General features: G+C 43.4%; 1 protein-coding gene across 2 annotated transcripts in view; it reads right to left on the minus strand.

Annotated features, from left to right (window-relative positions):
- The window catches only part of TMEM87A (transmembrane protein 87A), a 522,872-nt gene that overhangs the window by 13,278 nt on the left and 496,239 nt on the right, over positions 1-13,355 (minus strand). For both annotated transcript variants that reach the window (XM_069638821.1, XM_069638819.1), the window contains exon 19: positions 10,789-10,819. In XM_069638821.1, coding sequence (XP_069494922.1) covers positions 10,789-10,819 — 31 coding nt within the window. The remainder of the gene's footprint in view (positions 1-10,788; positions 10,820-13,355) is intronic.

Below are 13,355 nucleotides of genomic sequence, written 5' to 3' on the forward strand. Positions count from 1 at the left end.
CAGTGACCTTCTCTGGTCTGTTACATGATCCCCTCTTTTCAAATTTTTGATCATTCTGACTGCGTCATTCTGAATCATTTGGCATCTCGCCAGATGTTTCGCGGTAGCGCCAATCATCAGAGCATTCCCGTAGTCCAGCCTGGACAGAATGATGGCTCTGGCTATGGTGGCCAGGTTTGTTTAATTCAGGAATGGTTTTACTGCTCTTATTAACTTAAGGTAATAGGCTGTGTTTTTTATGAGATAATTGGTCTGTGCTTCAGAATTAACCTCTTTATTAACCATCATACCCAAAGTTTTGACCTGAGCCGAAACTTTTATAATGGCGTCCTTTATCTTAAAAAAATTATATTCGCCTCCTAGATTGGATAGCTGCCGATTAGAGCTGAAAGTCATCAGTTAAGTTTTTGCGTTGTTTAGGCACATCTAATTGGATTGCATCCATTCATCTGTCATGGCATATATCTTCCCTATTGATGCACTATCTTCCTCATGGTCTCCACTCAGCTCAACAATGAGCTGTGTGTCGTCTGCGTAGTTTGTAAAAAACACCCCGGCCTTGACCGGGATGCTACACAGTGCCCGCATGTATATATTGAAGAGCATGGGGGACAGGCTTGCCCCCTGTGGGACCCCGAAGAGTATAGGGCAGGAGTCTGAGAACGTATTACTCCAGTGAATCCGCGCCTGGCGGTCTGAGAGAAAGGAAATCAGCCACTTTATAGCTTCTTCTGAGCAACCAACGTTTTCTTTAAGGGCTTTGATGAGAAGCTGGTGATCAACTAGATCAAAAGCTGCGCTCAAGTCAAGCAGCATTAGCATCCCTATTTTGTTGCCATCGACCAGCCCCAGCATGTAGTTTTGGAGATCTAACATCGCCGTTTCGGTGCTGTGGGATGCTCTGAAACCTGATTGCTGTTGGTGAAGAGCATTTTGTTCTTCCACATACAGTTGCAGTTGTTGTGTGGCTAATTTATCTAGAACTTTGAGTACAAAGTTTGAGTTGGTTATAGGGCGAAGATTGGCCGGGTCTTAGGGTCTAAGCCCGCCTTCTTTATTAATGGGGTAATGGTGACCTTTTTTAAATCCTTCGGAACCACGCCTTCGCTGAAAGAGGCATTAACCAGTTCTAGTAGGATTGGGGCGAAGAGTTCTTTATGTTGCAGGATAATACTAGAGGGCAGAATATTTTCTGCGCACGGTGTGGGGTTCATTTGAAAGAGAGCTTCTAGCAATTTGGCTTCCGACACTTTCTCAAAAGTGAAGAGAGCCCCACTCGGCCTGGAGATGTCCTCCATTGGTGTAGTTGACCACGGTGCCGCTTCTCTGGCTTTTATTATGTTGCACCTAGCTTTGTCAATTTTAGCTGCGAAAGCCTTTAGTACCAGTTTACAATCCTCCTCAGTAGGTTGAAAAGGCGGTGTAAGGTTTTCTGGTTTTTCAATGTTCTTCAGGATGTTAAAAAGTTTGTTTGTTTTGTTAGCGGCTTTTTCAATTTCTTCATTGAAGAAATTATTTTTGGCCGTCCTTATCCTATCTCTATATATATTATCCTTCTGTTTCCAGTTGTTTTTGTTTTCCTCACTTTTATCCCCTTGCCACTTTCTTTCCAGGGTCCTTTTCTCTCTTTTCAGAGTTGGCATCAGGGACATGGGAAACCTGGGCTGCTGCCGCATTCCAGCAGGAAGTGATTGCTGAATGAAAAACATATAAGACCTACATTTGCAAGTCTGTTTACTTGCCCGTTCAATGCCAGCAAGACCAATACGGCCGCTATCTGGAGAACTTCCTTCAATTCAGCAGTTACTAATTTTACCTGCGTTTCACCTTCAAGACCCGAAGCCGTCAGGCAGACAGACTGTTAAGAAAATGGCGCCACTCATAAGCAACATGCTGAAATCGAAATCAAGCCCACTCCATTTCTTTCTAGGATTCTCCTTTGTCCCTTTCAGAGCATTTCAACAGTGCTCACTCTGTCCTAAAATGCCCCTTTTGGTGAATTTTTCAAATTTTGCAAGGTGTGCTAAAAAGAGGTTACGGTTAATGTTTAAAAAGTATGGCATGTCCTAAAAGCAGAACTGAGTTTCAGAATATACTTGTAACCCAATTCTATGTCAAGACCGGAGGCTTCATATCATGGGTGTAATTTTAGGGGCGGACAGGGGTGTTTGTCCCCCCCCCCAACTTTCATGGCACACCATTTGGTCCCCATTCAATTTGCTGAGGCACTTTTTCTTCGGATTTCATGCCCCCCCCAACATTTTCAGCAAAGTTACTCCACTGCTTCATATTATGCATTTACTTCTTTCTCTACTGGTCCAGCAGCAAAGAAAAATTACACTTTATGTAAAAAATGTGTAAAACAAATTAAATAGTTTTATGATAGCATGTTATGGAGTTCCATAACGAACTGGGTTCACGACCTCAGTAACAGCCAATAACAGCCAGACCCACTCCATAAAAGGCTGTACCATTAGTCCCTCTTCCTTCTTCTTTGCTGCTCGTCACAGCGGATAAGTACTCATCGTTTCTGTAATGTCTTGTTACACCTGTGTTTAACTGTTTTCATTCTGTGTGGTAAAGCAGTTCGCTGCGCCGTTTGCTTTCATTAAAAAGGCATTTTAACTTAAGTTTGTGCACAGGTTTCTTCGTAGGCCTGAGCGCAGTGTTTAGAGTCCCTCTCTAACGAGCGTAGACTCTGGTGGGATGTGGCCCCACTGAGGGTCAAGCAGAGTTCAACTGTGGAGCATGTCTTGTTTTTCCAGCGCAGGGTGTTTGGAGTCTCAGTAGCTGGGAACTCTGAGGGAAATGTAAATGAGTTACGTCGTTCTGGAACCGTTTAATATGCCCAGTCTTTTCCCCTCTCCTAAACGTCATCTCTCTGTGGTACAGCTGGTACAATTGTGACTTTCATACCCAGCTCCTGCTCTGTCAAGCCATTTAATATAACCTTGACTCTTCAGTTAAACAAATATTCCCCAACGAGCCATTTAAACTGGCACACGTTTTGTACTGCTGAAGTCTTGCCTTGCTGTTAATTAACCCCCTCCCTTTCCTGGCGCATATTTTTCTCTGTGCCCAAGATATCAATTGGACTCCCTCATTCAGTTCCCTGAACGCCTTCCCCTCTAAGCCCCTCTACTGTTCCTTTTGCATGTTGTGAAAGATACGATGGTAGTTCAGGGGTAACGTTCCTGACTTGTATGCAGGACAATACTGGGCATTGTGAGTTCGAGACTGGTTACAGCTAGTTGCTTACTTAGCTGAGCATGTTATGTTATTTTAGCATTTATTTTACTACAAGCAATATGGGGGGGGGGTTGCATAAAATGGCTACATGACCTGTCCACCTGCTTGGTGAGTTGTCTTTGCCCTTGAAACACAAGCTGTATTTTGCTGCTCGCAAATACTACAAATAAGATGGGGAAATATTATATGGTCTAAGGAGCTGTGGGATCCATGGGCCCAGTTCGGGACTGGCGCTCTCCTCGGGGGGAATACGCTGAATGCATTCAATGACAAATATTATATGTTCTAAGGAGAAGTAGGGTCTACAAGCCCAGCTTGGGACCTGCACTCAACTCGGGTGCATTACGCTGAATGTATTCAAGGGCAAATATTATATGGTCTATGGAGCAGTGGGGTTTACAGGCCCAGCTTGGGACGTGCACTCAGCTCGGGTGCATTACACTGAATGCATTCAAGGGCAAGTATTATATGGACTAAGGAGCAGTGGGGTGGACAGGCCCAGCTCGGGACCTGCACTCAGCTCGGGTGCATTACGCTGAATGCATTCAAGGGCAAATATTATATGGACTACAGAGCAGTGGGGTTGACAGGCCCAGCTCGGGACCTGCACTCTTCTCGGGTGCATTACGCTGAAGACATACATGGGCAAGTATTAAATGATCTTTGGAGCTTTGGGGCCCACAACCCTAGCTTGGGTTCAGCACTCTGCTCAAGTACATGACACTGCATACATTTGTGGGTGTGTCATTTTGGGAGTTGTATAACATCTCTGTTTTGTCTGAATAACCTTTAAATCACCTATACCAGAGACACACTTGCTGCCCTTACAGTGGATCGATTCCACTCATGCCTGTGTGGCAGATTGACCCACGCTGATAATGGGCCGATGTGGCTGGTACTGGTGATGTTTCATCTTCTGCCTGCTTGGCAGATCACATCTGTTGATATGATGGGCACCGTTTGGATTGTTTTACTATACTTTTGACAGTCTCTGCAGAGCCAGGTGCTCCAGGAAGAGGAGTTGCAGTTCTATTGTCCTCTTGTTTTTCTAAACACATCAGTAATAAAACGCTGAATATTTGGCAATGGTTGATGTGGTATAAAGGGCAATCTAGGGTTGGTTTTGGATGTCTATGTTGGTGAGTATAAGTGGCTAAGTTGTTACGGTTATCATATTGTCTACTCAGAGCATTTTCACTTTTGGTTCAGGTGATCTGCAACTTGTTTTTCTTGCAGAGTGTTGGTGATAACTATCACTATGTGGTGCCTTCAAGTCTCCTGGAGCATAATCAGCTCATAGGCTTTCAGGTCCTGTCGTATAGAGATTAAAGAATATTGTTTTCTTTTAGCTTTAAATAAAAATGACATACTATTCGAGGTTCGCAATTGACAGCAAAAAGATAAGGAACTGCTTGCTCTGTTTTAGAAGCTACAGTCACACGTTCGTTTATATACAGTGTTATGTCTGTAGTGCTTTGAGCACTGCCATGGGGGAGTAAGAGTGTCTCCTTTAGCCTCATGGGATAGTTTTTTCTTCCCCTTTGTCATGCCCTTTTAACTTACCTGGACAGATTCAGGTAATGGTGAATGCTAACATAGGGATTACCTATTTGAGACGCGCACATCATCATACCCGTCAAGTTACATGGCGATGGGGGCATACAAAACTGTCTATAACAGTCTGGTGTCTACTTGCATTAATGGGGGACATTTATGCCATAATCAATGTGGTGCTTATCCATGGTGAGAGATGTATATGTTGAGGTGCATACCATTGGTATATTTTTGTGGGCCAGGTTCCTAGCGGACAGGGTTTAGGTTACTTTTCTCGGTCTGCTGATTTTTCATCTACATTGGTGGCGGGAGGTTTTGTTATCCCTTCCATTTAGCTTCTCTGGATTGATTCAGTGAATGTGTGCATATAGATGGGTCTATTACTCTTCAGTCACCTCCCTGTGGGTGCTGGTATGGCTCCTCTGGAGATATGTCAAGCCGGTCAAGTGGCACAGCGAGTAGAGCGCTCGCTTTGACATCCGTGCAGAGCCTGCACGCAGGTTCGAATCCCGCCAGGGCCAAACTCAGCCTTTCACCCTTCCTAGGTCGATAAATGAGCACCACACACCGTGGGTAATAATAAGCAGCGCTCAGATACCTGAGGGTTCGTAGCGCTATATAAATGCCAAATTATTATTAATTATTATTATACTCTTGTTGCCTTGCTATAGTTCTATTTCTATCAGTATATCCTTTTGCGTGTATTTCCATCCTCTTTGGTTTATGGGGTATAGTGTTTCAATGAAAACATGCCTCTGGGACATAAGTTCTGTGATTTGGGAATGAGCATTAGGACACATCTAGAAGGAATTTGAAACGTAATTGGGTGTATATATTTGACAGTTATAGGCTGCATCTCATATTGGTATTACATTTGAAGAACGTTATGCAACAGCTCCCGCTTTTCCAGAGGTAGCTCCTGTTCCCCAAGTGATGCCAAACACCCAGGCGCTTCTTTCAGCTTCTGCTAGTGAAATACTTATTCCAATGTCTGCAAGATAGCTTTAAACTTGCATAATATGAAGCCTCCGGTCTTGACATAGAATGGCTAATCCCCCTCACTATCGTGAATGGGGGATTAGATTCTATTAACGACACAGAGGTGAGTATTATCCCTCCCTCCTTTCCTCCCAGATTGATGGCAGTTATTTTCACCCCTGGGATAGTTTGAATTAAAGGAATGTAGTTGCAAAGGGGAAGGCTGCCCTTCAGCATGTCATAAGGTATTTTCCTTCCAGGTTTGCAATTTTTCACACTTACCTGGTTTCAGCATTGTATGTCGGGAGGTAGATGGTTCGTTTCTCACCCAGTATGCCTAGGAACTTGTCTGTACTTGGGTTTCTGTGTTTATTCTCCGAGGTGCTTGCTTCGCATCCCTTTCACTGTAGTGAACACAATGCGTAGGGGAGTTTTCTCTGAATACTGTTGTGCTCACCTCATCATGTGGCCCTTATTCCTGGGATTGTTTGGCAATATGGGATGTGTTCACTTTGACAAGGGAGGATTTGTTTGAGCTGTCCTGTCAGAAGATGCATGGAACATCTATGGGTATGTTACTTAGCAGGGATGTAAGATGATAATAAGGGGTGGGCTGAAGATCAGCCTGTGCAAGGAGTTTTCTTGCTTCTCAGGTTGGCATGCTTCAGCTTAACTAGTTTCATTCATGTTAGGGTTCAGGAAAATATTGTTTCCTCTTAAGGATTAATAATTGGATGAAAGGTGTCCTTTTATGATGCTAGGAGGAATACTCCAATTGATAGGTTTGTTGCAATGGCCAACTTGTTCCTTCCAGAATGCTCATTTATCCCAACACAGGTGATCCTCTTACATGGACACATGTTAATCCTGGTTTTCAGTTTAATCCACCCCATCTGGGTAGCATAGAAATGGCTATTAAGGTCTATCCCTCTCTTTTCTGGTCAGGTCAAACAAGTCTATTCGGATATATACAAATCAATTAAACGACACAAAACATTATTATACACATATAAAAAATGCAATTTCATTAAAAAAAGAGTCAATACTTCCGAATCAATGGACATCCTCAGTAAAACAACCTAAGATAAGATCAGTTTACACAATACTTCAAATACGGTGGCCCAATAAAAACAATAATAAGATCAGACAAAAATAAAGAGCTAAAACATTTTAAAACCATTACTATAGATGTTATAAATGTCATATAGCTATATTAGCAGCACCTTGAAGTTTGAATAGACTGTTTCTAAAATACATTGCCCTTTTCAGAAACATAAGTAGTGCCCAGGCTGTGTAGACCGTGTCGGCACTCAAAAGAAACAGAAGTGCTTCCTTATGAGTGCGGATCACTGTCTTCTTAAGAGCAGGAATCAAAGTTGCTCGTCGAATACCTACATACCCTATACAAAATAACTTTTCTTACTCGTGTTTCTTTGAACATTAATTGGTTTGGATAATGGTAGCTCAACATTCTTGTAAACGATCTACCTAGGTCCTAGTGGCCGTCCAGGTTAGGGTAATTTCTTTTCAATCACGCCTTGGCTTTGAGTTTGCTTGTCCGCCAAGTATCGATTCGTTACACATGGCCATCTTAATTATGAGGGGACGTGAGTGGTGCCCTATTGGTTACAAGTTCCATGGGTATGTCGTTCTGTAAAGTCCTTCCTAGGAACACGTAACACCTTCAGGGAGCTAATGCTCCTTAAACAGGGCAATGGTTTTTCCATACAGTTGATGTAGAATCTACATCATACTCCAGTGGGTCATACTGTTCCCTCCTTCTCAGGGTACCCAGGAGGGCTACAATATACATGTAGTTGCTATGGTTACCTAATGCAGTTTGGATGTCAGGAGAATACAGTTTGTAGTGTTATTATTATCTGCCACCCACTGGATTTTCTTGCATCTTCCCTCGGATGCCAATGTAGGAGCGGACGCCATGTATCTAAAAAAGCTTCCTGGCCTATCAATGATGAATGAGATGAAGGTTCTTGGAGAGCGTTCATATTCAAGCACAATGTTGCAGGACAAAAGCTGAAGTGGAGAGTGATCCTGGGTTACATCTTGCTTGAATCTTTGATATGGAGATTGTTTCAAGTACATGTTTTCATTCTGAGGAAGAGGAACTAATGGCACAGCCTTTTATGGAGAGGGTCTGGCTGTGCTTGGCTGTTACAGAGGTCATAGACCCAGCTCGTTATGGAATTCCATAACATGCTAACACAAACGGTTTAATTTGTTTTACACATTTTTTACTTAAAGAGTAATTTTTGTTGCTGGACGAGAAGATAAAGAAGTAAATGCATAGTACTCGCCTCTCTGTCTTTAATAGAATCTAAACCCCCACTCACAATAGTGAGGGGGATTAGCCATTCCTTCTTGAATCACTTAATCGTTACGGCCGCGTGGTTTGTTATGGAAAAGAGACCTTTCCTTGGGTTGTACAGTGGAAGGCAGACATTTTTGGGACATCATCATTAGAATAATGTATGTGCTTAGAGGAAGAGAAGAGCAAAAGTGTCGATATTATGCTAAAGACTTTGGGCCTCATTACGAGTGTGGCAGGAAATCGGCTGATTTACTGCCAATTGTTATGATATATGATATGATATTTTAGTTATATTGCGCTCGTACACAGGTGTTTCAGAGCGTGACCAGGCAAAGGGAGGGGCACAGGGGATAAAACAAAAACAACGATCTTACTAGGCCCAGTGACATTGAGAATGCACAAGTGCATGGGGAAAGTGCATGGGAGGGGGAGAAATTGGAAAGTGCAGAGCATAGGAGAGAACAAGATAAATAATTAGTAAATAAATAAGGTAATCAGAAACAGTGATAGTGCAGCCTGAGAGTGGCAAAGTGCAAGGTTAGTCATGTACGGTGTATCTGATAAGTGCAGAAGAAGAATTGGGGGGAACTGTATGGGTACAGATACAGGCCCCAGTGCAAGGGGTGGCCAGGAGAGTGGCAGGGTGAGCAGGTACCTGGGCCCGAAGGACAGAGGGTGGCCAGGTGCAACAGTGCAGAGAGAGAAAGCAGATCAGCAGGGGAGAGGAGGGGCAAAGGCAGAGGCGAAGAGGAAGGTCTTGAGGAGCTTGAGGAACCGTAGATGGCTCTCCTCAAGTTTCAAGGTAGCAGGGAGGCAGTTCCAAAGGGAGGCTCCAGCCGAAGACAGATCTACCCCAGCTTGTTTCTTTGAAAAACGACTGATCCTGGGGGAGTTAGAGGTGGAGGAGCGAAGGGCTTGAGAGGGGAGGTATTTACGGAGGGATAGTTGAAGGTATTTTGGACCCATGCCCCAGAAAGCATTGTGGATAATGCAACGGGTTTTAAATGTAATCCTTGCATCCACTGGGAGCCAATGAAGGGATTTCAGAGCTGCAGAGAAACGATCCCAGGGCTTGAGGCCAAGGACAAGTCTCACAGTCCTGTTCTGGATTAGTTGTAAAGGGCGGAGAGTGGAGGCAGGTAGATTTAGAAAGAGGCTGTTATAGTAGTCCAGCCTAGAGAGAATCAGAGCTTGGGAGACAGTGAGCTTGTGAGGGAAGGAGAGGAAAGGAAGAGTACCTTTAAGGAGGTGCAGTAAGGAGTTTGACTTTTTAGAGAGGTGTGCAGAGAAGGAAAGTGTGGAATCAAAGATGACCATGGGGTTCTTAGCCTTGCAGGTGGGAGAAGGAGGAGGGCCAAGGGAGGCCGGCCAGAGAGTGAGGGGAAAGGATGGAGAGGGTGTACCAATGAGGAGGATCTCAGTCTTGTTGGCATTTAAACAAAGATCATTGGCGACACACCAAGTTTGAATGGCGATTAGAGATTCAGAGATGAGGGAAGGAGATTAGGTGGCTGAGGGAAGCCTAAAAATGAGTTGGGTGTCGTCAGCATAGCACTGGAAATTTGAGCAAAAAAAAAATAAAAAATTTGCTCCCATGGGGGTATCACAGGAATACGAGTGGCTGCATGGCAGTGTAAATTCCCATTTTTGGAGTCTGCAGGACTGAATGGGGATTTTCTGTGGATTTCCTGTGAGTGGTAATTCTGCGTGGTAATTCTGCATGGTAAATCTGCCTTTTTTTCCTTTAATGCTGTGAGGAAAATCCTTCACTTCAAGGTCAAAATCAGAGCTCAGCAATGCGGTAATAACGGTAGCAACTCCATTACTATCCAAAAAAAGGGGTAGCAATGGAATTACCGCCACTTTTTTATTGCACCGCCAAGCTTGCAACGAGACCCTTGGGCCTAATTAGAAGTCTGGTGGTATTAATGAATTACTGTTACTGCATGTGATAACAGTAATTTACTAACACTTTAAGAAGTTGCGTTACTCTCATCATGACGTTCCCTAGCACTGCTTGGAGGATATAAGAAATTGCCACATATGGTAATTCCATCTAGTCCGTGAGCACTACTTACGGAGGTGGTATTACAGTGGTCGAAGTTTACAAAAAGAAGTAGGGGAACTATGTTCCATGCTGACCTGACCCTATTCCCCACAAACCCCATCGTCACAATCCAACGCCCAAACAGACACAGGTGGTTTAAGGGAATGTTCAAGTGCATTGCAAGGTTAATCTTCTTCCTAGTTCCTACACTTTTATTTTAAAAGTAAACTACTCCCGAACGATTTATTTTTAGGAATAGTAAAACTTAGGGGGGGGGGTAGAGGAGCACCGCTCCCACCACTGCACAGCAAGCGCTTTTAAAACATTTTTTTAATGAACTATGTGGAGTGACAACAGGCAGCAATCCGAAACGCCCGTTTTACCATTACTGCATAACACTCATAATGAGCCGCTTCCAGTCAGACGTTTGTGCCGACTTCAATTACAAATGCTCGGACTCCATGTTGCTTGCCACTTGGTAACCTACGCTTTTTGTATGTGGAAAACAATAATTGCGCGGCCTTTTTTAGCAGCGCTCCAGGCAAAAGAGCATGTGAGTACTGCAAGGCCTGGCACGTGATTCCCGTACTGCGTCACGAGACTTGAGGTTTGTGCCGAGGAATTTACTGACCTCATCGGAGTCCAGAAGGGCTGGCAGAGCGCTGTAAAAACACAAAAGGAAAACGTGTCTATTAGGAAGAACATAAATTGTTTTTTGTTACTGTAGAATGCAAGGAGTTTAGTTATTTACACAAATATCCACTGGGCGTCACATTTGCATGCATTAGGGTAATTCTGGAAGTGCTGCAGACTTGCATAAAACGACAGTAGCCTTCATGTTACTGAAGTTAGTTTTATATTCTTATATCGGCACACTTAGAAGTTGGCTTCTTCAGCAACTTGAAGTAGCCTTGGCAGCCCGCCAAGTGAGTGTGTGATGTGGGGTTTTAAAAGTAGGCAGACTTTTGGGAGTGCTGGAAAAGGCACACGCAATGATGCAGCACAAACTCGCAAAACAGTGACCAACTGACCCATGCCAGAGTAACCTGCATCCAGTCCTTGCTTTTTAGACAACACTGCATTGTGGTGCTTGCAGTTTCTCTGTCACGGCATGCAAAGTGCTGCTGGTTAAAAAACAAGCATTGACAATAGTTTGGACTTTTGTTTAGGCATGGGAAAGGCGCTTGCCAGGCATTACTGTGGTGGTATTAACCGACTATTGATGGTAGCAGGTGCAAAATGGTGCGACTACCTGGGCATCAAAATTGCAGTACCTGGCAAAAGCCTAATACTTATACACAAGCCAAAACAATGCTTGTTTTTAACCGGACATCAGTGAAGGACACACATAGTGCTTATAAATGAGTTTTTATGACACCACATTACATTACATTACTACAGCGTTTACAACTCCAATTTGGTCTTTAACTCTCAGAAGACTGCTTTGAGAAAATGCTGGCCGGCACTTTGAGTGCAACGTTTGATGATCAGGCTTGTTAAAGAGAGCTCAAAGAGTTCTCATGAGGAGGTTTTTTGGGTGGGGGGGGGCAGGAACTAGATGGCAATGGCCAGAGGGATAAGCATGGCCAGTCAACAGGTCAGTAAATAACCAAACACCTACAAGCTTTGTGTCCCTGATCATATGCCATTTCAAATGCCCCTCCACTACTGGCTTACTCACTTCCCATTTAGTCTGCACCAAAGGTCAACAGACCTTAGCACCACTTCACTCACACAAAAGAAGTTAACATGACACCAGACTACACCACGGATAGAGGGGAATGGTACCTTTATCTGCTTCAATGTAAAAGAGAATGCAGACTTCAATGATGCAACAACTAATTCAATCATTACCGGGCTGCCATACATATACCTTTACAGTAGATAGTCAATCAGTGGTCACAAACTTCATGACTACCAGTTAATGTGCTTAATCCTCCAGCAATCACTATAATGGCTGCAATGAGAGTCACCTACAGCACAAAGTGTTGAAGAAACAAAAAGTACACAAAAGGACATCCCCTGATGAATCTTCTACCAGCGTGGTGCTATGAACAGAAACATGTTGGGAATTTAATAAAGGGACACTGAGTGTTGGAGTTAAATTTTTTGTCAACTGTGTCTATTGTATTGTTAAATGTTTATGTATTTTTCATTAATTTGTGTGAAATTGTATTGAGTTATGATATGCTTTGTGTTACTATGGGTGTCGAAGTTTTAATTATTTTGACATTGAATTAATAAATGTAATTATTTTCTATATAACCTTTTAGGGTTACTGTGTCCATTTTTTCAGGACAGTCAGTAAAAGAGAGAAGGTTCCCATCACCTATTATGAGAGATTTGTCTGGAATTTTGAATCTCTCTCTCTCTCTATATAATATATATATATATATATATATATATATATATATATATATATGAGAATGCATTACTTACCGTAAAAGCATTTCTGATGGTTGTATCTGCTTAGATTCACATGCTGTGCATAGGTCCGACATCCAGTGGTCACTGCGGAGTATTGCATTTTGTTTTTCGTAGTCGAAAAAGGGGACGTCGACAAGGCGTGTCTGAAACACTATCTCTATAGTGACGTGCATTGTACCCACAATCCCTCACGCGTCGAGGTCCCTCTGTTTGTATTTTTCTGCCCTGAGGGAGCCTTCTAGACGTGAGTGAGTACAGAAAAGAGAGAGATATATAAAGGAAGTCTATGTTCCTTCCATCCGAGCGGGGAGGAAGGGTGGGCGCATGTGAATCTAAGTAGATACAACCATCAGAAATGCTTTTACGGTAAGTAATGCATTCTCTTCTGATGTTTGTTAATCTGCTTAGAATCACATGCTGTGCATAGACTAGCGAGCAGTACCCGGAGTTGGCGGTGGGTTATGAGAAGGAACAGTAGAGAAAAGGTGTCGTAATACTGCCTGCCCCACCTGGGAGTCAGATCTAGAGTGTGTATCTAGACAGTAGTGTTTTGTAAAGGTGTGCACAGAACTCCAGGTAGCCGCTTTGCAGATGGACTCAAGGGGAACATTTGCAATGAATGCTATGGATGCCCCCGTGCCTCGAGTAGAGTGTGCTCTTGGCCTAAAGGGCAGTTTTCTCTTAGCAAGAGTATAGCAGAGAGTGATGCATTGAACAATCCATCTAGAAATAGTGGACTTTGAAACCGCATCTCCTTCTCTTCCTGCTGCC

Source organism: Ambystoma mexicanum, chromosome 14 (genome assembly GCF_040938575.1).
Source record: "Ambystoma mexicanum isolate Mex_15411 chromosome 14, UKY_AmexF1_1, whole genome shotgun sequence".
In the NCBI taxonomy this organism is placed as follows: domain Eukaryota; kingdom Metazoa; phylum Chordata; class Amphibia; order Caudata; family Ambystomatidae; genus Ambystoma; species Ambystoma mexicanum.